This window comes from Hakea prostrata, chromosome 4, assembly GCF_041222555.1.
Source record: "Hakea prostrata isolate BN-2017 chromosome 4, UWA_Hpros_2, whole genome shotgun sequence".
In the NCBI taxonomy this organism is placed as follows: Eukaryota; Viridiplantae; Streptophyta; class Magnoliopsida; order Proteales; family Proteaceae; genus Hakea; species Hakea prostrata.
The window spans coordinates 13,420,246-13,444,658 of NC_142603.1; the positions used below are offsets into that span (position 1 = coordinate 13,420,246).

Genomic DNA, 24,413 nt, shown 5'->3' on the forward strand with positions numbered 1-24,413 from the left:
AGAATCAAAGAGGCCTGAAATCAAGAGAGCCTGCAGAGACACTCTGGAGAAAAAAAACATAGGCAATGGTTGGTAAACAAAAACCTGTGAGGGCAGCAGCAACGGGATACCAGGAATAGCGCAGATGCAGGAGCGAGCAGTAATGTAATTTTGAGTAAATACAACTTTGAAACAACAATGTCTGGATTTCGGGGCTTTGCATTATCAGCAGTTTTATGCATTGGTCATTAGGCTTGCTTTTAAACGTCGGAGCTGAAAACTCAAAATGCAGGAGTTTGATCCAAGAGAAGAGGAAGAGTAGCCATCTCAGGGCAAACAAGACGATGCAAATACTATACATGATTTATACACCAATGGGATGAGCTGCTATGAAGAGGATTATGGCGAAGACGTCTCAAACATTCAAAGATGAAGTTACTATCTCCCCAGGTGGAGACACCTCCGATTTCACCATAAAAATAGTACTTCAAATGGGTAAAATGGGTGGAGCCATCAGGTCAAATCATATAATCACAGATTTTAACAAAAGGGTTATTCAGATCAGAATCAAAATACATCAGAGCAGATGAGTTTTCAAACCATATCCAAGAATTAGGGGCACACCCTTTGATAATTGAAGGGGAATGCGTACCACTACAATTAGGGGTCTCTCTGGTCAAGGAGGAAGTTTGGAAGCTGTCGAGGAAGGTCTATTGGTTGCAGCTGGGCAGTTTATAGTAATGCATGAGGAGCATGTTACCATTAAAACTAATTGCCACCAACTGCTACAGCCTTGCCTAAACCATTGAAAACTTGGCTTTTTGTCACCTGTACATTTTGTTGCCAAAGCTTCATTGTTATGTCCATGTGCCTGGATGTCTCTTCAGCTGAAATTGGCCATGCTTTCTTGGCATTACATCAGTCACAGCTTGGTGGTTGTACTCCAAAAGAGATTTTGTGCAGTTTTGCATTATACGTAAAGTTTCTTTATTTCATCAGGGGAAAAAAAGAAAGCTAAATGAGATCAAAATTTGTCAGGACCAAGACATCACTGAGAACTTATGCAGGCCCTACAGAGTCCATTACAAATCAATATTTTTAATTCTAGGAAGGGTGGGGGGGGGGGGGGGGGAGAAGCGAAATGAGTCTCATTTCCTAGTGCATTCGCGATAGACTGGTACTGGAATACTATCATTTTCCTTCTAGGTTTTGAACTGGTGTTGAGGTGAATACACTTGATCCATGTTGGCTTATAAATAATAAACTAAACCGAAGCTGCATGATTACAGGCATGACAAGTAGGAGAGTAAAACATTAATACAACAGATCAGACAATCCTTGTCTGAGCTACTTTGGAACTATAAAAAGTACTGCAGACAAGGCCAAACCTGGTCATTTTGATCTGTGCTCTAACAAGGATAACCAAGAGTGCATTGTGCGTCTTTCCAGGAGACCATCTTCCTTCTATCTCTTCCTCTAAAAGATCGAGAAAGAATTGTTCCACTGACTGGCTTGCATAAACCAACATCAACAACTGAAGTACCCTTCCCAGTTTGGGAACATGGAGATTCCTCGTCCAGGAAGAAGTCAAACAGCATTGCAAGACAACACACTTGATGAGCCAGGATGCTGTTTTCACAATCACGAGGCAGCATCTTAAGAATGTAGAGATTGACCTGGGGTACAACAGGGAAAACATCAATCCAGCAAAGAATTGAAACTCAAAAACAAAATACAGAAAATACTTAAAGAACTTTATTGATTGGCTGAGTCTTGGGCAAACGTTTGTCATATTTCCAAAGAGGGAGGAAACAGCCGATTCATTTGTGGGAAAGAAAACAAAGAGAGACTGCTCCCACAACTATTTCTAAAATTGGCAATCCACTCATATCATTAAACAAAAATGAACGTATTAGCTGGGGAATTATTAAATGGAAACCTGAAGAACAAGGACCCTGATGGAGGGCATTTGACAAGCTACTTACTGTTTAGCGGAAGAAAAAAAAAAGACACAAAGCAAGTGTCCTTGTCAAAGTTCAAGCCAAATAAAGTGGGTCTGTGATGTGAACCAAATTCTAGGGTTTAGCTTGTAGGGATGTTGCCCTAGATTTAGGCTCTCTCCACGATCCTCTCTCAGGGAACCAGCAGTCTTCTAAAGCTGTATATGCTTGTGATAGAAGATTTCTTGGAGGAATTAGGGTCTATAGTGATAAGGTAATACCTTAGAAGGGTTCGGCCCGGCTTAGAACCAAAGGAAATTGGGTTTGAAGCTTGTAACCTTGCTGTAACTTGAGTTTCAGATCTGATTGTAAGTTTGAGTTCAAGTTTCAGGGGTTTTAGAACTTGGGATGAATGCTACTAAGGTTCGGCTGCTTCCGTCTTGAAGTTCCAGAACTGGAAAGTGAAGTTATAGGCTTAAAACTTAAGTTCTAGGGTTCAAATGGGATTAAGAGACGGCTGTTCTTGGGGATTTATAATTTCAGGTTAGTTCTAATATGTTTAAGTCAGTCCCATTTGGTTTAGGATGGGTTTGAGTCGTCCTACAGGGGTTGGGATTCTTGGAACAGGCTGGGGTTCAGATTGAGTGTGGTTGAAGGGATAGGAAAACTAATCCTACATAGGTGATAGGAGTTAAGGTTTGGGAGATATAGGAGCCTAATGAAATTAGGGTTTAGAGTTCTAGAGGTTGTAGATGAATGGCTAAAAAAATTAGAATTTAATGGATGAAGGGCTTTTGAAGAAACTAAAAGTATGGATAAGGGGAGGGAAGGGTGCAATCCTATAGGGAGAAGAAGGGAGGGGATTGGAGAGGGGGGGGTGTCTAGAAGTTCTAAGGGAAGGGGTTTGCTGCTGCCACAGGGTTTAGGAAGGGGTGGGAGCTTGCAGATGAGGAGCAAGGGGTAGAGGATTAAGAAGGGCCTCGGGTGATGTTTACTTACTTGGAGAAGAAGGATGGCTGCTGGTATACTTGAATTGCTGCTGGAATTGAAGAAGGGTTGAAGATGTCCTCTCAATTCCGCCATGGCCCTCTCAAGGTAGCCACGACTTAGATTCCTCCAAACTCAGAAATTTTGTTCAATTCAACTTGTTCATTATAGAGTAAGGAGGCTTTATTTATAGCCTCAAAATAAGAAACCAAACTAGTTACAAATCAGGGAACCTAACTAAATTCAAACTGACCTTCTAATTCTAATTAGGACTCCGACTTGACTAACAACCTCTCACATAAACAAGGACTCTAGCATAACTTACGCTATAGAAGTCCAATTAGGATTCTAAGAGTACATATGGAGTCCTAATAAAAAGTAGACTCAAACCAAGGGATCCCAACACAAGTACGAATGACACCTAGACAATGACTCTACAATAACTCACAAAATACCAACCTAAATGAGAAAACAAAAAATAGATGATGTAATCCAAAATTCTAGGGTTTTGAGATTTGAGGAAAAAACCCTAAAATTGGGTCACTTCAAGATCCTCTCCTTCTGAACCAGCAATCACATAACCAACAGTAGTAGTTTATGGATATGTGGAACAGAAATGGGAAGAATCAGGTTTTGACAATACCCAAGATGGGGTGGAATTGTGGAGGGTTAGGGTTTAGGATTGAATTAGGGAAAATTAAGGCTCACCAATTGTAACAACCCCCGTATTTCTAACCCGAGATCCGTATTGCAGGTCCGAGAACCCGAAGGTCTAGTCGGATAAAGTTGTGGAGTGTCCAGATAGAAGTCCAGGATCCATACCCTGAACCCATGGATCTGGATCCTCTGTCTGAAGACCCTGCATTGCTTGGTAGTTGGTCTTCTGGAAGACAAGTGTTGTTCGGAGATGTCCGGAATGAAGGTAAGATCTCCCCCATCTCTTCTTTAGGGCTAGGGTTGTGCTTGGATATCAACCCCCTAGCAAAAGCACCCTTGTATGGCAAATTACATGGGGGCGGTTGCTAGTGGCGGTCGATCAAACCAAGCGATCGCCTGGAGCGACCGCCGGTCTGTTTTCGGGGTTTTACCTTATTTTGCCCCCTGACTTCTATAAAAGGTAACCCTCGTCCAAGTAACAAATATTTTATTCATGGTTACTGATTTTGGAGGTTAGACGGCTGCGGAGAAGTGCCGAAAGTGGATCTGAAGTGCTGGCAGTGATCTGGAGATCAATCCTTCCCTTTTTCTGGTGTTCTGAAGTGAGGTAATGAATTCACCCTTCATTCTTTATCTCCTTTGTCTTTTAATTTAGGGTTAACCCATCCCCTCATCATGGTGGTTACCCTTTTGATTCATTTGTGACTCTCTTTCCAATCTACTTGAGGTGATTCATCCGAAAACGAAACCCTGCTTTCGTGAAAAGGATAATCCAATCAAGGGGAGAGTTCTGGGTAACCCAATGATGGTAAATATTAGGATTCCTTCACCCTTTGGCTATAGGAGTGTTAGATTCGAGACTTAGGCCATGATCACTCGAAATCCGGATAGAAAACGGGTGATCAGAAGCTTAAGTTTCGGATTGAAACTCTCTATTTTTGGGGCGGTCACTAGTGGCGGTCGCTCAACCTAAGCGACCAGCACAAGCAACCGGCTGGTAAACAATGACCAAATGACTTTTGGTTCTTATCCACTTTGATTCAATTAACTTATATATTATTGTAACCCTGTGTTTAGGTATACTCTGTTTGAAAAGAAAGTCTTATAATAGTTAACGGATCTCGTTTTATGGACAGTTTACTTATATGCAGGTAAGGACTTTCAATCCTATCTTTATGAATAGACTTGAACATGCTAGTCCAGTGTCTATTAGCAATAGCCTTCCATTATATATCTTGTTGTAGTCATGTCTTATATATTAATCTTGTTATATTACTGCTGTTTGTCTTGTTTACATATATATATATTTTGTTGGTTATGATTGGAATATACTGATGATACATAGTGTGAGGTTCTGATGGATGAGGTATTCCTTTGGGATATCTTAGCTTGGGATATTAGAATGCTATGGAATGGGACACATGCCTGCTGATGTCTCTAGCACTGCCATGATTGTTTGATGACATTCTTAGGAAGAGTCTAGAATTGCATGGTTAGGTACCCCACATGCTACTACCCTTTCGATAGGGGGATTAAAACCGAGTGACCCGTGATGATAGTGATGGGACGTTGGTCCATTGTTAGTCATATAAATGGTAGGGTTGCATATGTTAAGGTTGGGCTCATGGACATCCAAGGAACAGACCTAGTGTCGTGAGGAGTCATGAGAGCTTCCGCCTCAATAATATGTGGATGACCATAGGGTTTTAAGGAGTGGAGTCCAACAGCGGGTAGCCATCCGTGAAGATTCTCATTCCTAGGTTGCGAAGGATACTGAACCGAGTTGGTTGGTGTCATAGGGGATGTATCTGGACTTCATGTAGACATGTTACCAGTATGACCTTGCATTGGATTAGAAACCCAAACATGCGCCAGTACTCATTACCAATGGTCGTGGTGAGAGAGTGTTGACTTAACCCCAGCCATGGTTTGAGAGCCAGGTGTGGACTTTCCCTTTTTGCCCAGGATCCCTACAGAGGTAACTAGTCCTTGCCGGATCAGAGTGACTAGACTTACCCAGAGGAGAGCTGGTGTATATCTTAAAGCATGTCAGCTGTTAGAGACTTGCATAGTTAGAAATCATAGTATCATTCATACCTTGCACTTATTCATATCATTTATGTATTTATGCGTTGTTGGATAATTGATGGGATTTGTGATTGTTTCTTACTGAGTTCTCTAGAACTCACTCCTTTATTTTGTATATGTTTATTAGCCTGCACAAAAGAAGGAATTGTACCGGAAGATGGACTGGTTTCCTATGAAGGAACCATCCCGTATGAAGAGAATGTGGCACCGTCAATGGGAAATGGAGATAGCCTGTGCGGGAGCTCCTGCAAGGTGCATGGAGTGCGTTTATCGCACCAATTGATGGTCAGAGACGAAAAGTGGTTAGAAAGTTCACTCAGCGAATGGAGAAGAACTGGAGGACACCCTATGTTGAGATTCATGAAAAACACTATTTAGCCTTAGAAAAGGAAACTGGAAAGAAACTGATATAATTCTTTTGATTGTTTCCGCTGAACTCGTATTCATTTTATTCATTATTCTTTTGTTTATTATTGTTATTGGAGTATTTGGACTCCTGTAATTCTTTAATTCATTTATTGAACATTTATTGCTCTTGATTATCTATATTTGTATTTATTATTGTTGATAGACTAAAACCGTGGATCCTGTGACGGATCACTCCCACGGGTTGTCGGGCAGGTAACCGAGACCGGCGGGTGGGGTGTGACACCAATAATCTAGATGGGTAGGGTTAATTAGAGAAGTAATAATTCCTCCATGGGATAAAATTAAGATTTGAGAATGGAACGGGGATAGGGTAAAACTAGTAGTTAGAGGGAAATCGGCGCTAGGGTCTTGCAGCAAAGGGGAGAAGGCCTAGGAAGCTTGTGGTTAGTTCTAGGAAGGGTTAGAGGTTAAATTGAGGTCAGAATGGGAATCTTACCTAAACTAGGACTCTTACATAAAGAGCAAAATACTAATCAGAAAAAGAAAGAAAGAAGAAAGAAGAAAAGAAGAAAAAGAAGAATATATATATATAAGGTCCAGACAACAAGCTGGACTTGATGGGACCCAAACCTAGGACACCACAAAATTTACAAAACACCACTGGTGTTGGCCATAATTCCATGGTTGCTAGTGGAGCGATAGGGCACTAGCAAGCCCTTTTGGCCCTCCTTAGGTGGTCTTGAAAACAGCTTACATCAATTGATCTAGGGTCCAAACAACGAACTGGACTCAATGGGACCCAAACCTAGGACCCCGCAAAATTGGTAAAATTAACAAAATACCTCCGATTCGAATTAGGGGTCCTAGGGTTTGGGGAAGTAACCCTAGGCCCTGTTGAACCCTTGGAAATAGTTTACATCAATTTGGCTACACAAAAATTTGAAGAACCAGGCATCCTTTTTTTCAAAAGCAATTCTCTTATAGTTTTTCTATTCATTTTTAACTTTCACTTGTCCGTTTCCATCTGTATTATTTACCACCCATCTTTTTCATCTCTTCATTACCCTTTACTGTTTAGAGCTTGGTTTTGCCTACTTTGTTTTGTTGGATCAACCTAGTCAACCCCATAAAGTTGGGACATAGCTGAGTTTCTTATTGTTGAACTCACATTTCAAGAGGGAGGGAGGGGGTGGGATAAATTTTCTTGTTGCATATAATCATGGCTCAGGAACTCCAAGACCTCGCGAGATATCTCGATTTTTCTTTTCTTTTCTTTTCTTTTTCTTTTTTGGGAGGAAACCGAGACGAGATTAGTTGTGAGACTACGAATCCCAGAAAATAGTAAATCTCAACTGAGATCTCAATGCAATGTCAATCCAACCGCTGTTACAAATATCCCCTCTCAATCAATTAAAGATATCTCAACACAACCTCAGCTAAACCTTGGGCCTCCGATCCTCTTCCCTGCGACATTTCTGGAAACCTAGTTTTGTCGGAGTATTGGCCAGAACACATACTAGACTTCAAAATTTATAGCTAAGGTTGAAGAGGTTTTCAACCAAAACTTCAAGAAAGATGAGATTTCATCCCAAATTTGGTTTCTCTTTTCAAAATCTATGTCCTAAACTATTTTTTTAGTCTTGAAATCTTGTGGTGTAACTCCCAACTAAGCCAATCTTGTCATGTGATTGTGAACTTACTAATTTAAATATTGAAGATGAAAATGAACATGTGTGATGTACAATATATCATAGTTGTTCGAGTTTGAACTTTAACGTATTCATATATATTAAGTAAAGCATGTGTACTTCATGTTTTACATGTCTGCATCTTCACATCTTTAGCATAGCGGTTTCAGACTTAGTCCCTTAGGGTCAATGGAACTTACATTTACAATTTTTTTTCATCAACCAATTTGTTCATAATGCCTAAAATAGGCTGGATAGCAATTTCCAGCCCCAACAGACCCTTAAAGGTCACCAAGTGGGACAGTGAGTTGGGTCAAGATGGGAGGAACTTTCCTCCAACTCAACAGGATCTCACAAGATCTTGGTTGTTTGGCCCACCAAGATGACCTCCAAGACCAAGTTCTCAAACCATGCATATAATGATAGAATGTAACACTCAACAGAATTTCACAACCTGGGAAAAACAAGTGACTATAAAACAGGAGTGGTGATAGCTCCATTCAATATAGATTTAAAACTGCTGACCAATTTAATTAAGTAAAATAATACCAAATAACCATACGTAAGATTTAGACATCAGGGTGCGAATAGATTTACCTCAGCCTCCATAGCACGGAGTTCATTGAACCATTCAGAATCATTCTTTTCATAAGAACTTTCTCTTGAAGGAGCACTATACAACCCAAGAGTAAAAACAGGAGGCCTTAATGGATATTCCATGCTGATCTTGATCTGCCATTTAAGGAAACTAAGGGTCTTAGAAAAATACAGGATGCAAGGATAGAATACAAACAGAGAGAGCACAAACTTAGATACCTTGGCTTCTAAATTTATGGCCCTCTCAGTCTTTCCTATTTTCCTGCTCAAAACTAGGCAGAACTCTTTTACACCATAGTCCTCCCATGAAACCATCTTATGGCATCCAATATTTGCTGTACTTTCTGGCTCCCACTGAAACTGTGAAGCCTCATCAAGATCACTCTCATCATCCATGATGAGTTCTAAATCCTCATCACTTTTCTGGAAACTCAGAGACTTTGTTTTCTTAAAAGAAGGAATAATGCTCTTTGAAAGCAATGCCAACCGTCTAGAATGCTCAGCATCAGTCGCTTTTGAGACAGGGGCCTTAGCATCTGGGAGCTTAGCGTCATTTATGATGGTTAAAACCTGAACAGCGGGTAACTCCCCATCTTCTCTTGCACTCTCCATCTCTTCCCTCGGTGTACCAGATCTTCTCTCGGTATCAAGGTCCAAAGGCTCTGCAACTTGTTCCGGAGCAACAGCGGGCAAAGAAAGAACCTGCTGAGGTGAGGGCCCCACAGATGACCAGCTTTGCAAGTTGCACAAAGGAGTATGTGAGGCCCATGGAACATTTTCATAAGTCAATGGAGGCCATTTAAGCTTCATTAGAAAATCAAGCTGTTCCCTGTAAGCCAAAGAATATTTTGAACTTTCAAATTAACTCATACCTTATCACATATGGGAAAAAGAAACAATATACTCATAAAATTGACACCATCTAAAAAGAGAGAATCATTAGAATAATAAGGGCACGTCATATACAAATCCCCAACTAAAATGCATTAACCACATATCATGAAAATTTTTCTACACAAATCCTCAACACCAAAGAAAACCATTGTCCAGATTGCTGCACTACTTTGCCGTACTCCCCGACAAACTTAATCACATTAAATTTCTCAACTGCCAAGAACTCCAAATTACACAGAGCAGTGACTCACACAAGAGCCATCTGAGCCTTTTTCCGAGAGCGAATTCTCTGCACAACCGTATGTATCCGGTTCTGCTGGCGGTAAAGAGACAGGCCAGAAATAACTGAGGCACTTTTAACAGTTTCACTGCTTGGACTTTCAGAGCTACTAAGCAGAGGAGAGACCTCTGGCAAGAAGTCGATTCCCGCCAAGTGTTGGGCCCATGTATACGGACGAGAGGTCCTCTTTTCATCAAATGTAACAGCATCACCAGCAATAAGCTTAGCAGACTGCATCATAAATATGATCCACAAATTGTAACAGTCAGAGGGGTAGAAGAGATGCATCAAGACATACAGGAAGAGCTATGATGGCGTGCACTAGTGAATATCATTACCTGGTGAGGAAGCTCAATGCCAGTGTCACTGGGGAATAAGTTGCATAAGATATTTGTCTCTGGTCCTTCATGGGACCCTTCAATCCCAACACATACAACATTCAACTTCAGCAAATATTCGAACTTCAGACTGATCATCTTCGGCGGCTTGGAATCAGGAACCTCCTCATCATATATATGGAGTATGATTTTAAGTGGATGGGATTGGTAGATTCCAGCTTGTTCTACGCTTTCCTTGCCAGGAACCTTCTTCGGTCTTTTTCTTCTTCTCTGCCCATCATCATCCTCATCAGGAGCATCATCGTCCAACTTGTAGGTGTCTGCATTCGTTGAAGTGCCTGGTCCATGGATGTAAATTAATTGATGTTCAGAGATATGACAAAATCCAGAGTTCATAAAAACAAGGATAGGTCGACGACAGCAGAGTCAGAGAGTGGCCTTGGTTTAACTGTAAGGATTGGTCGTGGGTTTGAGCCAGGAAACAACCCTTCATTATGACCATCCCCAGACCCTGCAGCCTGCAATGGAGCCTCATGCACTGGGTAAGGCCATTATTTATAAAAGCCTCAAACAAATAAGTTGAATGATTCCATGAAATAGTCAAAAATATGTTAGAAGAGAATCCACATGGTAAATAACCTACCATCAGGTGTTGCTACCAGTTCTATACTTAACAGACCCTTTGTTTGATGGAATAAATTGGGGTGGGTAAAAACAGGTGGGAAAAAGTAAACTTTTCCACTAAATACGAAAATATGGGTTTGCTTGTTTAGATGGGGTGGGATAACGGAGACAACCCTCCATCTTTAAGAATTGTCTGCTTATGTGGCGAAGCAACTTTTACCAACCCATCTCTTGTAAGAATCCTATACGTTCACGTGGGACTTGGTGGGAACGGGAGGAGAATGAAAAGAAATATTATTTTAATTAAAATGAGAGCCACAATCAACTTTTCCACAAAAGCCTTTCATTTCCTTTCCTGTTCCCCACCCCATTACCAATGGGTCCCACCTATCTATCTTTCCCAACCCTTCTTCTCTTGCAAACAAACGGCCTCTTAGGGAAAGCAAAGAATTATTTGCAGGATGACCGGTATATTTGGCATGGTAGTAAATTACCAGCATCCTTATTTGCCTGCTGTTGAGCAAAAGCCTGAGCATCCTTCATACTTCCTACTATCTCCATATCAATGTTCTCTCCAAAAGCTTCCTTCTGGGCCGACAACTGGGAGTAAATCACATAGAGAGGAGGTGGAAGCAATTCTGCCGAATGGTGCTGCTTCAATTTCTTTGTATGCAGCACACCTAGCTGATGCTGCACTGGCAATGACGCTTTCTTGAGAGACTTCAGGTGTGAAGGGAGACTTGACAAGAACTTCTTGCGGTTTGCAATGGTCTCCAGAAGATTTTTCTTGTGCTGCTCCAGTTTCTCATGAAGTTTGCAGAGTTCCTTTCGCTGTTTAAAGGAAAAGAAGCATACTAATTAACTATATTCACAGTGACAGAGAGAGAGAGTCATGATTTGTGATTCGTTTCTAAATGGTCCACTAACATCAAATAAGAAAATTTTCACAATCAATCTCTGACCAAGATGCATAATGACCAACTTGAAAATATAAGGCACCTATTCAAAAGGCTGAAGTAGTAACAATTTTACAATGTAACACAATTTGGCGTGTGCTAGCAGCAGTGCAAGTAACTTAATTATATGCAAACTTGCCAAGATTTATGATTTTATTCAATTAAAATAACAGGTCGCCGCCTCACCTCAAAATTTATAAAAAGACAGACCATCAACACTGCTTAAAAGGTTCAGATACTTATGGCTTAGACGCCCAAGAGAGACAAACAAACTCAATCCAAATATATCCTTCTAGCTATGTTCTACCTTTCTTTATGAATTGTTTAGCATTGCGAGAAATCTGTGTTCTGAACTACGGCACTCTGAGAGCTATTCAAAGATCTAACTAGGCGGTTGTTATGGTTGTTCAATTGTTGACAGGTGCTCCTGCAGAGACAAAAGCTGTCTGTCTTTAAATTGGGGTGCTTCTTTACTTGCACTGAAGACAAATTGGCTTTGGTGAGGGACAGCAGTGGTTCATGAATGGCTTGATGCTGACAGATTGAATGGATTGGGTGAAGAGAACAATTAAAAATATCAAGTCCGCAGTTACCACTGATATTTTAAATGATCCTGCTGTAGAATAAAAGTTCCTAGCTGGGGAGTGATTCAACATTTAAGGCTCTGGGCAAAAGTGGGAGGGAAGGAAGGCATTAAAAGAACTACTCGCTAGGAGGCTGCTGCTTCAGCTGGCTCCATAAACTGAACTTGCTGCCCAAGTAGTTCGATTAGTTCCGCCATATCCTACACTCGCCTGCTTGAAAGCCAAGGCCCCCAACAGGGCTCAACTGTTTTCTAACATGGAATACTCTCTAAAAGAAACTGGAAATGAAATTATTGACTCAAACAGACTTTGCAGTGACTGAGGCAAAGACTCAAACAGTGCTTCAACTGGATTTTTGAGAGTTTATGTACCAAAATTTGCTCAATGTAGAACTCAAACTCCCTTCTGTTTCCTTAGGGTTTTGATCAAATTAGACCATCTAATTGGTTATACAACTTCTCTCTGTTCTGGAAATTTATTTTCTGAGACTCAATTTTGGCACTGTTCCAGTTTCCTAAACTAGCATTAGATTAAGTGGTAGCAGAGCTACGGCTACAGGCACTTAAAGCCAAAGAGATCCTGAAGGCCATTGGCACATTGCTGGCATAGCCCAATGCCTAGCCTTGCATGCTCTTTGGGAAGTGGGGTCCCAATGGTAACAGCTTGAGCAAATTTTGTCATGTAATTATGAAGTTCGAAGAGTATTTTCATATTTACTATGTGTTTTCTGTGCTTCCATTTTTCTATGTAGAAACCTAACAGTCACTACTGTATCTCCTAGTTTTCAGTACTCGTCCTTTCATATTCCACGGAAGCATGATTGTCCAGGTGACAAAGCGATAGAGGGCGACAAAGCGATAGGGCAACAAAAACCAAGGCAACACCAAGCAAGGCGATAAGGGGTTGCCTAGGCAACAAGGCGACACCAGGTTGCCTTGACCCAGAAATGGGCCAAGGCCACAAGGCGGCCACCTAGGCACACTAAGGCAAACGCTTTGACAACCTTGCACAAAAGCATGGAATAAATTTCAACCGAAATCACTGCATTTTCAGAAATCAAAACAAAACCTTCAATATTTTGTCGAAATCATAGGTTTAGACCGAAATTTCGCAAGCTTCGACCATTTTGCAGGTTTCAACTGAAATTTCACATGTTTCAATGCTCCAACTTGTTTTCCCTTGGTGTTTGTAAATTTCTATCACAATTTCACCTAATTTTCACAACTCCTTTGCTTTCAAACACCTCTTTTTCTCTTCTTTTGTCTTCAAACACTTGTTAAGCCACAACAACTATACCCAACAGTTCCCCCTTTTTTTTTGGGTGTGTTTATGCCTTAAATGATCTTGTATTGCTTTGACATTAATGTATGTCTAGTCTAAGACTATGATCTATTGTGTGTCGTTAAACTTTTTTTTTTATTAGTATTGCTACTATTTTTTTTCTTTTTAATTTTATGATTTTAAAAACTATTTTCTAGATTATGTATTTTGAAGAAATACATATTTATACATGATATATGGGCTTGAACTTAATATATGTGAGACAACATCACTTGATCTAGCTGGTGTATATGCAACCACTATCAAACAATTCATGTGTGTTGATGATTTTATGCTTGTGTTTATTATGCTTCAAACAGGTAGGAGGCATGAAATCAGATAAAATGGAAGTCACATAAGGCCCAAAACTTAGGGCCAAATTTTCAAAAAAGGTACCAGATTTCGACCGAAATTTTCAGTCGAAAGTCGGAGATTTCAGTTTTTGGCTGGGTTGAAACTTAGGTTTCGACCAAAATTTGCACCATGCAAGGAAGCATTAATTGTTTAATTGTCTTCCATTATCACTTCTAGAAGTCTTGTTTTCATAGTTGTCAAGGCACAGCCTAGGCATCTTGGTGTCCTGTTCCTGTCATGTTGACCTTTTAGCATAGTTGTCACGGCACCAAGGCAAGGCATTTGGGGGTCTTCCTTAGCCTTGGGTGATAAGGTGGCCACAATGGCTCACTTAGGCAGTCAAGATGTTATATGTCCTTTTGTTACATATAACCATTTTATTTGGCAAAAATAATAAGTGGGAAATTATAGAATTCTACTCATAAGATAAATTAATGTTACAAAACTATATTATATAATCAAAGAATCGTAAAATAGCATAATCACTGAAATGAAAGAATTACAGCCTCACACAATCATGGAAATATGGAATAAATGGCCATGTATTCATCATCAACAACAACAAGAAGCCTTGTCGCAACTAAATTGGGTTGGCTACACGCATTCCTGTCTTCCAATCAACTCTGTTTGAGACCATGCTAGAATGGCCATGTAATCATAAATTGTATTATTTACAAGTACAAAACATATGCATCACATATTCATACAAACAAATGCACCATAGAAATTGAATCAAGAATTACGAAAACAGCATCTGCAGTAACAGCAGCCGCCAAAGCCACCAGCCACCAAAAGCAGAAGCATCTGCAGTCTATAGCATGTGGTAGACAATGATTGAATCCAATCTAAATGCTAAAAAGGGGTTCATTCCTTTTATACAAAATTATGAAATGATTAAGTGTATCTACTGTGTATGAAAATTATCTACAGTAATCAACAAAATTTGTTGTTTTAAGAAAATAAGTATCAAACTAATATTAAGGTTTCACTCGCTTGATCAACGACGGAGAAGAAGGAAGAAGAACAAGACTAAACGTAAGAGTAATAAGACCTCAGCTTCCCCCACCTCCAGGTGTTTGGTTGGATACTTGGATCAAATAACAGCCAGGCAGACTCAATAAAATCTTCAACCCAGACTTTTTCTCATCAAAATAGTGAGGTGGAGTCACATACCCATTAAATTCTCCAATGGTAAGGATAGCATCAATGGGTGACAGCTTCACTTGGAGTGTATCAGAAGCCTTCCCCAGTCATGAACTCATCTGATACTACTGATTCAATCATTTTTCAATATCTTTCTCACTGAAGACTTGAACCACAAGCTTGACCTCTTCAAGGCCAACATCATGAATATCGATGATTTTTTTAATGGTTGGATACTTGGATCAAATAACAGCCAGGCAGACTCAATAAAATCTTCAACCCAGACTTTTTCTCATCAAAATAGTGAGGTGGAGTCACATACCCCTTAAATTCTCCAATGGTAAGGATAGCATCCATGGGTGACAGCTTCACTTGGGAGTGTATCAGAAGCCTTCCCTAGTCATGAACTCATCTGATACTACTGATTCAATCATTTTTTCATTAATCTCTGTACTACAATCAGCATTTGCAATATCTTTCTCACTGAAGACTTGAGCCACAAGCTTGACCTCTTCAAGGCCAACATCATGAATATCGATGATTTTTTTAATGGAATGTTTCTTGACCACTCCCTCATCCTCAGCTAAACAGCTTTGACTTCACAGATTTCTTTTACGGGGATTTATGCCCGGCAGTTCTTCATCAACCTTTTTTATTTTTTTATTTCTTTGGGGTGGGGGGTGGGGAGATGGAGAGGTTTTTGGTCATTTCAGGTTGGCAATAATGCCAAACTGATGGCATTCAATGCAGATTGTCCACCGTGCATGAAAACTTTTGCCTTCTTTGATAAAGACCTCTTCTATAGAATCTTTTACATGTTAACCTCATAGTTCACTGTGATACTTTAACTTTATTTTCATCTTTAGGCTAATTTTCATTGTTTAATACTTGCTCAATTTCCTTCGGCAACGTAAACTTGAATTGAGCCTTTGTCTTAACATGTTTTAGATTTCCAAGATTCTCCAACTTGTAAACTCGACAAATGTATATGATGGAAACCCACAATGGTAAGCAAGCTAGATTGGTTTTGGAGGCAACCAGACTGAAACCAGGTTGTGCAGCACCAAAGAAGGGTAGGCTATTAAGTCTTTCAGTTTAAGGCTATTAATTGTGCTGGTAGTGCTGAGTGGTCAGGATATGAAAGTCTATATGATGGAGATGAAAAATGATGAGGATCATGAAAAATGGAGCAGAAACTTAAGAGAAAGAAGACATAAATAAAAATGGCTTTGGCTGCTAGAGATCCATTAGAGCCATCTTAGGGTAGCATCCAGGACCCCAGAAAAGATCCACAAGTAGAACTCATATGTGAGCAATTTTCCCTCTCAATTCATGGTTGCCTTTGAGAGCAAGTAGGACATGCATTGTATAGAGATGAAAATCTTGACTATAGCAGAATAGTAGTAAAGGGACTCTTATGATCCTGAACCCCTATTGGGATCTGCACACATTGATAAGTAGCCCTAGATATGGAAAACTACCCCCAAGACTCAGAGAACTGTTCCCAAGACATAGAAACTGCAATGTAGCATAGTTGTCATGCAGGAAGCCTAAAAAGCATAGTTGCAACTTGCAAGGCACCGCCTAGGTGTGAGCCTTCTTTTATGAGTCAAAAAAGCAGGCACCTTGGGTCCATGGGATGAGAACTTGTGATACTTTATGAGATATCTCTTCGGGAAAAGGCAAGACTAGATAAGGGTGATACAAGAAGTCATAAAACTTGGTCGAAATCATGGCTGAGTCAAGATCTTGACCTAAGATCTCGGTTGGACTGAGATTTTTACCCAACCAGGCCATCCTTTGAAAGGCTCCCATCAACTCGATCAAGTTGACATATGTCGATCTTGGTCTCATCAAGATGAAGCCCTTGTCCCTTTTTTGAGCTGTTGCTGCTGGACTTGCAAGAGTTCCTTTGTTTCTTCACCAGATATTTGCTGGGACAACATACTCCAGCTGATTCTGAGCACTCTTACACCCTCTATACTTCACTCCACCCATTTTCAATCTAATGTACAACTGTACAAAAGTACAAGAAGGTTTGGATACATCCAAGTGCGCCCAAGTTAGTTTTCTGCAGCTTTTGCCAAGGATTTTACATGCATGTGTTTTTTGAATCATTAATCTTGATAGAGACTGATAAGAAGATCTATAAGTGGATCATCTTCATCTTTTGAGGAGTTCATTATCCTAGGGAAGACCTTCAAACAAGACCAGTTTCTGATCAGATCTACTGATCTCTGTTACATCTTTTAATTGGTCCTGCAGTTCCACCCAAACCGATCTGCATCAATCTGAAACGATCCCAATTTTTGAGACCACGTCTAAGTTTCAAATCCTTCTTTTCTTACATATTTTCAACCTCTTCGAAAAGCTTTTTGCAGTTTTAAGCTTTTGTTTATTAATTTGTATATTTCATTTGCAACATTTTCACTTTTTTCTTTCCCTTCTTTCTTTTCCTCCTACTCTTCCGCTTCTGATAAAGATCTCAGTCTAGTGGCCCACGTTGATCTATTTAATGTGCTAAACAATAAGCAGAACTCATCCTCCAGAACCCTTCCAAAAAAAAAAAAAAAAAACCCTCCAGCAGTGGAAGGAGACCTTTTTTTTTATTATTATTATTGTTTTTAATGAATTCAGTATCTCCCAGGACCTTGTGTGGTCTCAGGTACTAGAAACCCTGGTTGGGATCTCTGTGGGCCAACCCAATACTAGACAACTAATAATAAGTTTAGTAGTGATTCTGTAAATAAACTGAACATTCAATGGGGGTGGCAGTTTGGTCAACTAGACCAAATCCTTAAACATAGTCAGGATGGCAATGAAAGAAGGATTGGAAGGGAATCATCAACCAAAGGAGGAGGACTAACTTGGAAGCAAAACAAATAAGAGCGTCAAAATTGTGAAAGGGAATCCCATCTCCTACCTCCCGTCGAAGCAGCAGTTACAATGAAGGAACTACCCAAGAAAGGAGGTAATTGCTCCAAGTCACAAAAAAAAGTCTGCGGGCTAGGTCTATGACTTCTAGATTTCTGTACATCAATAATAGCTGGAAATTTACAAGCACAAAGCAGAAGAGAGAAGAAAGGAACAGGAAACAAAATAAGGGAAGAGATTATGAAAGAGGCATTAAAAATGCAAGAGAGGGAATGAATCTGTCCTTCAGAGACAAGGAAAAGAAAGCAGTAATGACCATATTATCCTCATTATGGTATAATGACCAAACTACCCCAATTTAAACTCTCTCACACCCAACCTTTAGGTGGGTGAAGGGATCTCCCTTCACCCATCTTCTACCTACACCTCACCGAACACCACCCTAACCCTCCCCTGCCAGCGACCACCACCCTCACCGTCCCTGCTGGAAAATCCCTCTCTGCAACTCACTATCAATTATATAAATGCAGATTAACACCCATTTGCAAACACAGTTTCCATGCTCAATGCGTCAATTCTTGGCTATTGAAGACGCCAATTTGTCCAAATTGTCGACCCAATGCTGATTTGAAGAAGCACAGTGTGGTTTTGGGTGAGGAAAATACACATTCGACTGAGGTAGCAATGGAATTAAGATCCCAATTGGAATCAGCTGCTTCAACTTCTCCCCTTTCTCTGATTGTTTGATGTCTGAATTGTATATATTTGTTATAAGTTTTACACTAAAGATCATGAATCAAAAAGTAAACGCAAAATTCCTGTCAGCGACAAACTATCTAAGTTTCTCTTTCGTAATAAGAACATTCAGAGATCTAGTTTTCATCTTCTGGATAAAATTTTACAGAACAGTGGGAAATTCTTCCTCTATATCGTACAATCGCTTGTTTAATATTCAGATTTTACTTGGCTGCATTCATGAGCATCAATGGTTTCTCTGTTTCTATTGCATAGTACTGCAAAACCTCAATTGCCTACCAGGAAAGAAAAAAGGGTACTGCTCTCTCTCCCCCCCCCCAATTACAACTTTACAAGCCTCAAGGGACAAGATTCCCAAATTTAGGGATAAGTGTCATGTGCCTCTGAATGATGCAATTCTAGCCCGTTTCGTCACATCAGAGAGTCAAGAATGCAATTTTGTTCCCCTTTACCTCTTCCACTATTATTTCAGTTACCGAAACGTTGAAACCCTAACTTCTCTTCTACTGTGTTAACAGCCATGGCATCAGATGAAGTAGACACTCAAAAAAGGCACCGGAGATCTTCTGATGACGGAGCAGGGGAAGGGTCAAAGCAACTTGCCAACGTAACCACAGCCACCATCACAGAAGCAGCAGTCATCATTGACATCGCCATAGACATCACAGCAGCAAACACGATAGCTTAGATGGAAAGTGATGAGTGTGCAACTTATAATTTTGAGAACATGCAATCTGTAATTTAGGGCACTAAAGCATGCAACCTAGAGTTTAAGCCTCACTAAAGCATGCAATCTGTAATTTACTCTTTTAAAAAAAAAAAAAAAAGAAGAAGAAAAAAGAAGAAAAGAAAAGAGATCATGCATTAGCTACCCCAATAAAGAAATTAATATTTATATACCAAGCCCCTTTGAACCAAAAAGTTGGCTTGGCTTCAGTCTTCTGGTTGAACCAAAGCTAACACAACTGCATCATCACCACTTGATAAGGACACACAGCTTCTATAACCAACTGAGGTTAAATTGGAAAACTCTTAAATAGAACCAAGAAATTCCAGTAAACCCCATAACAGAACAGCTGGTCAGCTTCCATGATGCCTATCAGATATTTAACAATCAGGCATATTCAAGATACAAATACACCCAGGTATATACATATGCATCAAATTAAACTACATGGTTGCTACAAGAGTGTTTGTCAATCATAAATAAATATTCATTACACAATTGACTTTGTAAGTGCATTTTTTTTAATAACTACCTACTTAAAAAGCATTGAAGTGAGTTGAACTTTCAAAATTTCGTTTGTGCTTGAATAAGTTTTATGTACTCATTAAATCAAGTTACCTGGAAAAGCTCAAAGTTGAGCCTCTGTAGCATGAGATTATGAGAGCTGTCAGTTGACATCACAGTTCCTTTAATTTCTTCAGGTGCACCACTGAAAAACTCTTCCTCGGGTACAAGTTCAATATCTGGATGTTTCGACTTGAAATCTTTGCATGCCTTTATGGCCTTCAAATAGTGGTTTTTCTCATATAACAAGTTGTGAAGCTGCAGGGTAGTAAAGTCTACGGGTGGCTTGGCACGTTCTGTTTCTGCTTTTACATGATCTTCTTCCAGTAAGATGGAACGGTTTATCTACAAGAAAATTTATTTGACGAAAGAAGACTGTAAGGAACTATCAGAAGAAGAAATTGACCTTTACATTCTATTTAATGCATTAATCAACATAAGTGCATGGCACTAAAAGGTGGAAAACAAAGACCACAATAGCAAATGACAAAATTATACGAATCAAGCACAAGTCCCTCTTAGAAAAAATATGGGATATAACTATCTGTTCCATCAAAGGCTAATGAACAATGCACATTCGACAAGAACCTTATAGAGGCTATGCAAACTAACTGGAGTACAGGAAGGGATGAATATCAGTAGAAGAAAAATATCTCAGAAAGAAAGATAACTACAAACATATAGCTACAACCAACTTTCATGAAACCATTAATAAAAAATGTAAGGACTAGAGGGAAAATGAGCCTGGGAAGGCCGATTAGACAAGAAAGACAAAAGGCTAGTTCACAAACATGTCTAGGATCACGAAAACAATATAAAAATCATGTATTTACATCAACTATGGAACCACCAAAAATGCCTACATGAGAGCAATGTCTACCAATGTACCTTTCTATTCCTTTTTCCCTGACACATGCACAAGCATCTGCAAATACCTGTATTAATGCCCAAGTACATGATTAACTTTGTTCTTGCAGATGTTTGTAAGTGGAAGTTTATAATCTAAATCTTTTATTCCCATATATCTAGAAGAACACAGTTCCTTCCCCCTACTTTTGGAGATAAATAGCCTAATAAGATGAAGTCATGAAACAGTGAACTTGGTGTTGAAGGCTTCTACACAAGCAACAAGCAGACCCAGTGGACAATTTTCCTACACAACCTTAACGCCAGCAACTTTTCCTGAAAGGCTGTTTCGATGCCTTAACCTCAGGCTAGAAATGTGGTCCACCGACCATAGTGCCAAAGCTGCCCCAGAGAGAAACAGCCTAAATATAAATTTATAAGCCTCCAAAAGTAAGCTTAACACTTCTCTTTCAATAATTCTCCACATAAATTTCAATAAAATCTTTTCACTGAGTACATGCATCTCTCCCATATAGATGTACAAAAAGAATAGGTCAAAAAAACTAGGCATGAGAAAATGCACAATCAATTTTGGAAGTACGTCAAAATGTTGTTATAAACTGATAACAAATTTAGTACAACCAAGCAAGCATATACACAAACCCAAGGAATTGTCTTTGCCTTTATATATTAGATTCTTTCTTGTAATATCCTAAGAAACTGCAATAAGCATTAGAATCCATCACGAACTACATCAGCTACCAAATGACAGAGGTGCATTCATAGTTGTCAAAGCGTCCACCTAGGCAACAAAGCGGTTTTTAAGCCGCTTAATTTTTTACCGCTTAATTGACAACCTGATTTTTTGCCGCTTTTTCTCCTAGGTGCTACCGGTTTGCCACCTTGTGCGCCTTATTGCTACCTAAACGCTAAAGCAACCGCTTTTTTTACATTTTGTAATTTGTGCATATTATTTTTTCTTACTTTTTTTTATCATAATTTATTCTACAAAACCGTATATAAATTTAAATAGGTGAGTTATTTCATAATCGAGGCCCAATTTGCAAATGAACTCCAATGTGAAACATGAGCCATACTCAACATCAATAATCAATGAATCATTAAATAAACAATGACTTGGGAATCGGAATAATAAGATCTATTAATTTATCATGTCAGCACTGTTTGGTAAAAAAAAAAAGAAAAAATGGATAATCAATTCTGATTCCAATTTGAATATTATTCATGTTATATTTAAGAAAAAAGTCATGTTAAAAATAATTTCACTAAACTATAAATGAATAATATTGTTATTTATTTCGGATTTGCGAGTGATTAAATGGTGGATTGTTCGGAATAATAAAAAATGTAATCCATTAATTTATTGCGGCAAACAAATGAAATTGTGATTATTTTTTTTTTTAATGAATGTGATTGTTGAATATTTGTTTAGTTTATTATAAAAAGTATTTGCATTAAAAAGTAGTTTAAAAATTGTATTAAAAATTTTGACCCAACCGCTTTGGTCGCTTTATTGCCGCCTAGACAGAGCCCCCAATCGCTTTGCCGCTTTGACAACTATGGGTGCATTACATAATTTGCTACTCAAATCCCCATAGACCCTCGAGGTTGACGAGATGAAGCGAAGCCTGCCAGTATCTAGCAACATTTCCATTGTTTGAATCAATGATCCATATCCTCCTCCACTTCTTCGTGGATCATAAATCTCTTAGCTGATCATGTACCCTTTTCTTGATAGGTCAACCGTCAACATTTTAATGAAGGTTGGACTCTCATTAGAAATGGTTTCTCAGACTCGGTCTGGGTGGAACATTTCAATGAACAGGCAGGGGAGGAAATTTTTAAAAATACTTGGCCAGATTCTGCTTCTGCTGCACTCATCCCAAATTCTTTCATCTCTACCTTCACCTCTAGCCAGGGGTTGTTCAAGAACTAGAATAAAAGGGACCATTCTTCAATCTCTTGCTTATTAGATCTTATTCCAATTTCCAAGTGCATGCCCACTATACTCTTAACTCTTCTCACCTGAATCTCAAAAATAATGGCTGATGGCCAGATCATTCTTGGGTGTTTTGAGCACATGTTTACCAAAATCCGACTCTTATCATCCTTCCACATTCTCAAATTTCCCCATTGCCCAACCAAAACATGTTCATTATAATTAAAATTTATCTTTTGACGACTGAGTTCAAGCAAATAGGGTTTGAACTCAATCTTTGTAGTATCGTTTACAAAACCCTTAAAGACCTGTGGTAATTGAGGTACCAAATTGGCCGAATGATACATTCGCTTATCTCAGTTGACTACATTATAGGTTTTCTTTTTCAAAGCTTTGAAAATGTTCTCCTCCGGTAAATACGATTTTCGCTAGTTCCTAAAACCAAAATTACTAATGGCATTGACCGCAGAGTAACCTAGTCATCATTAGTTACAAAGGACATGAATATCAAGGAGATTAAAAGACAGACTTGAAAGAAAAGAAAGATACTAGGGATTCTGGTAGTTTGAGAACCTGACGAAGATTGACAAAGTGGAGAGACATCTGAGTGATGAGTTCCCTAAGTTCCGATTTAGGTTTTCCTTCCTTCTTTACAAACAGCATCTTTGCTACGATCTCTTCCATTGAAGTTCGAGTATCTTCCAGCTGTTCGTAAGCCTTATTTTCCATCTTGCGCGCCGGTAACACCTCCACCATTTCCTCCTCCATTTTGCCGCTGCTCCTGCACCTGCAATTCTTACTTCAGTACCCCATTCCCACAGTTCTGCTCCCCTTGTTCTACGACCTGCCTTGGCCGGTCTGGTTAATTTAGTCCTACGGCGGTGCGTTTGGAAACCGTATTGTATTGAAAAATGTGAACCGGATTGACTAATTGGCCACTCTGCTTGGAATCCACCGTGATCCACCCGGTTCCGGATGATTCGTAATTTCAAATGCAAAGAAACGAAGGGGGTTCGGTGCCTAGTCTTTTTTCATTTTTCTTTGGTAATACGAAGCCTAGTCTATGATTTTATGTTTCACCCCCAAGAAAATCATATGATTGTATAAGAGTGTGTATCTTTGATTCTTTATTTTAACCAACAAAAAAAAAAATTTGTGTTTGATTATTTATCAAAAAATAATAATAATAATAATAATAAGTCACCAACCCATGCATTTGAGCTCGTGTTTGCTCATATTGAGTGAAGCTGAATATGGAATGAGTATAAATAATTTATAGGATTAACATTTATGACGATGGGATACTTGATGTAATGATTGACTCATGACCGCTTGCATTTACTTGTGAGCTAGTGGCAATGTCAAATCAATTGAGTCTGAATCATCTTCCCGTCCGGGGAGCACTCTATGCTCTCTAACGGCTTTACAACCACAAAATATAGTGGGACCCACAAGCAACAACAATAAAAAATTTATAAAAAATATTTAATCACATAGTCTTGTGGGCCCCCACTATATTTTGTGGTTGTCAAGCCGTCGGGGAATAGAGAGTGCTCCTCCGACAAGGAGATGATCCGGACTCAAACCAATTACTTAGGGAACCTGCACTAATCAATGTTGATTCAGTTGAAGCCTAACTGGTGTCTAATTTGACAACTAGAAGGATAACCCTTGCGAAATTTAATGTTCATGGTTACAACTTACAATTGTTAACCAATTAGGTATCTCATGCCATTAAACATTATAGTATTAAAGAATATTTTAAGTATCTCTAGTAAAGGAGGAGGGTTATGCATTAGATCGACAACCAACACTGGAACAAAACCTAGTAAAACTATCTTTACATAGATTTAACAACCTTTGATGATAAACACAATGCTAGCTCGTT

The 24,413-nt window shown here is 39.3% G+C and overlaps 1 protein-coding gene across 1 annotated transcript; it reads right to left on the reverse strand.

Moving 5' to 3' along the window:
• Positions 1–1,105: 1,105 nt before the first annotated feature.
• Positions 1,106–23,465, reverse strand: LOC149018026 (THO complex subunit 5B-like). Its single transcript, XM_089152358.1, has 8 exons — positions 23,099–23,465; positions 19,774–20,064; positions 10,936–11,272; positions 9,818–10,155; positions 9,451–9,710; positions 8,525–9,134; positions 8,306–8,440; positions 1,106–1,655 (listed from the first exon to the last, which is right to left on the reverse strand). The coding sequence occupies exons 1-8, from the start codon at positions 23,291–23,293 to the stop codon at positions 1,389–1,391; spliced, it is 2,433 nt and encodes an 810-aa protein (XP_089008484.1). The 5' UTR covers positions 23,294–23,465; the 3' UTR covers positions 1,106–1,388.
• Between the last annotated feature and the right edge of the window lie 948 nt (positions 23,466–24,413).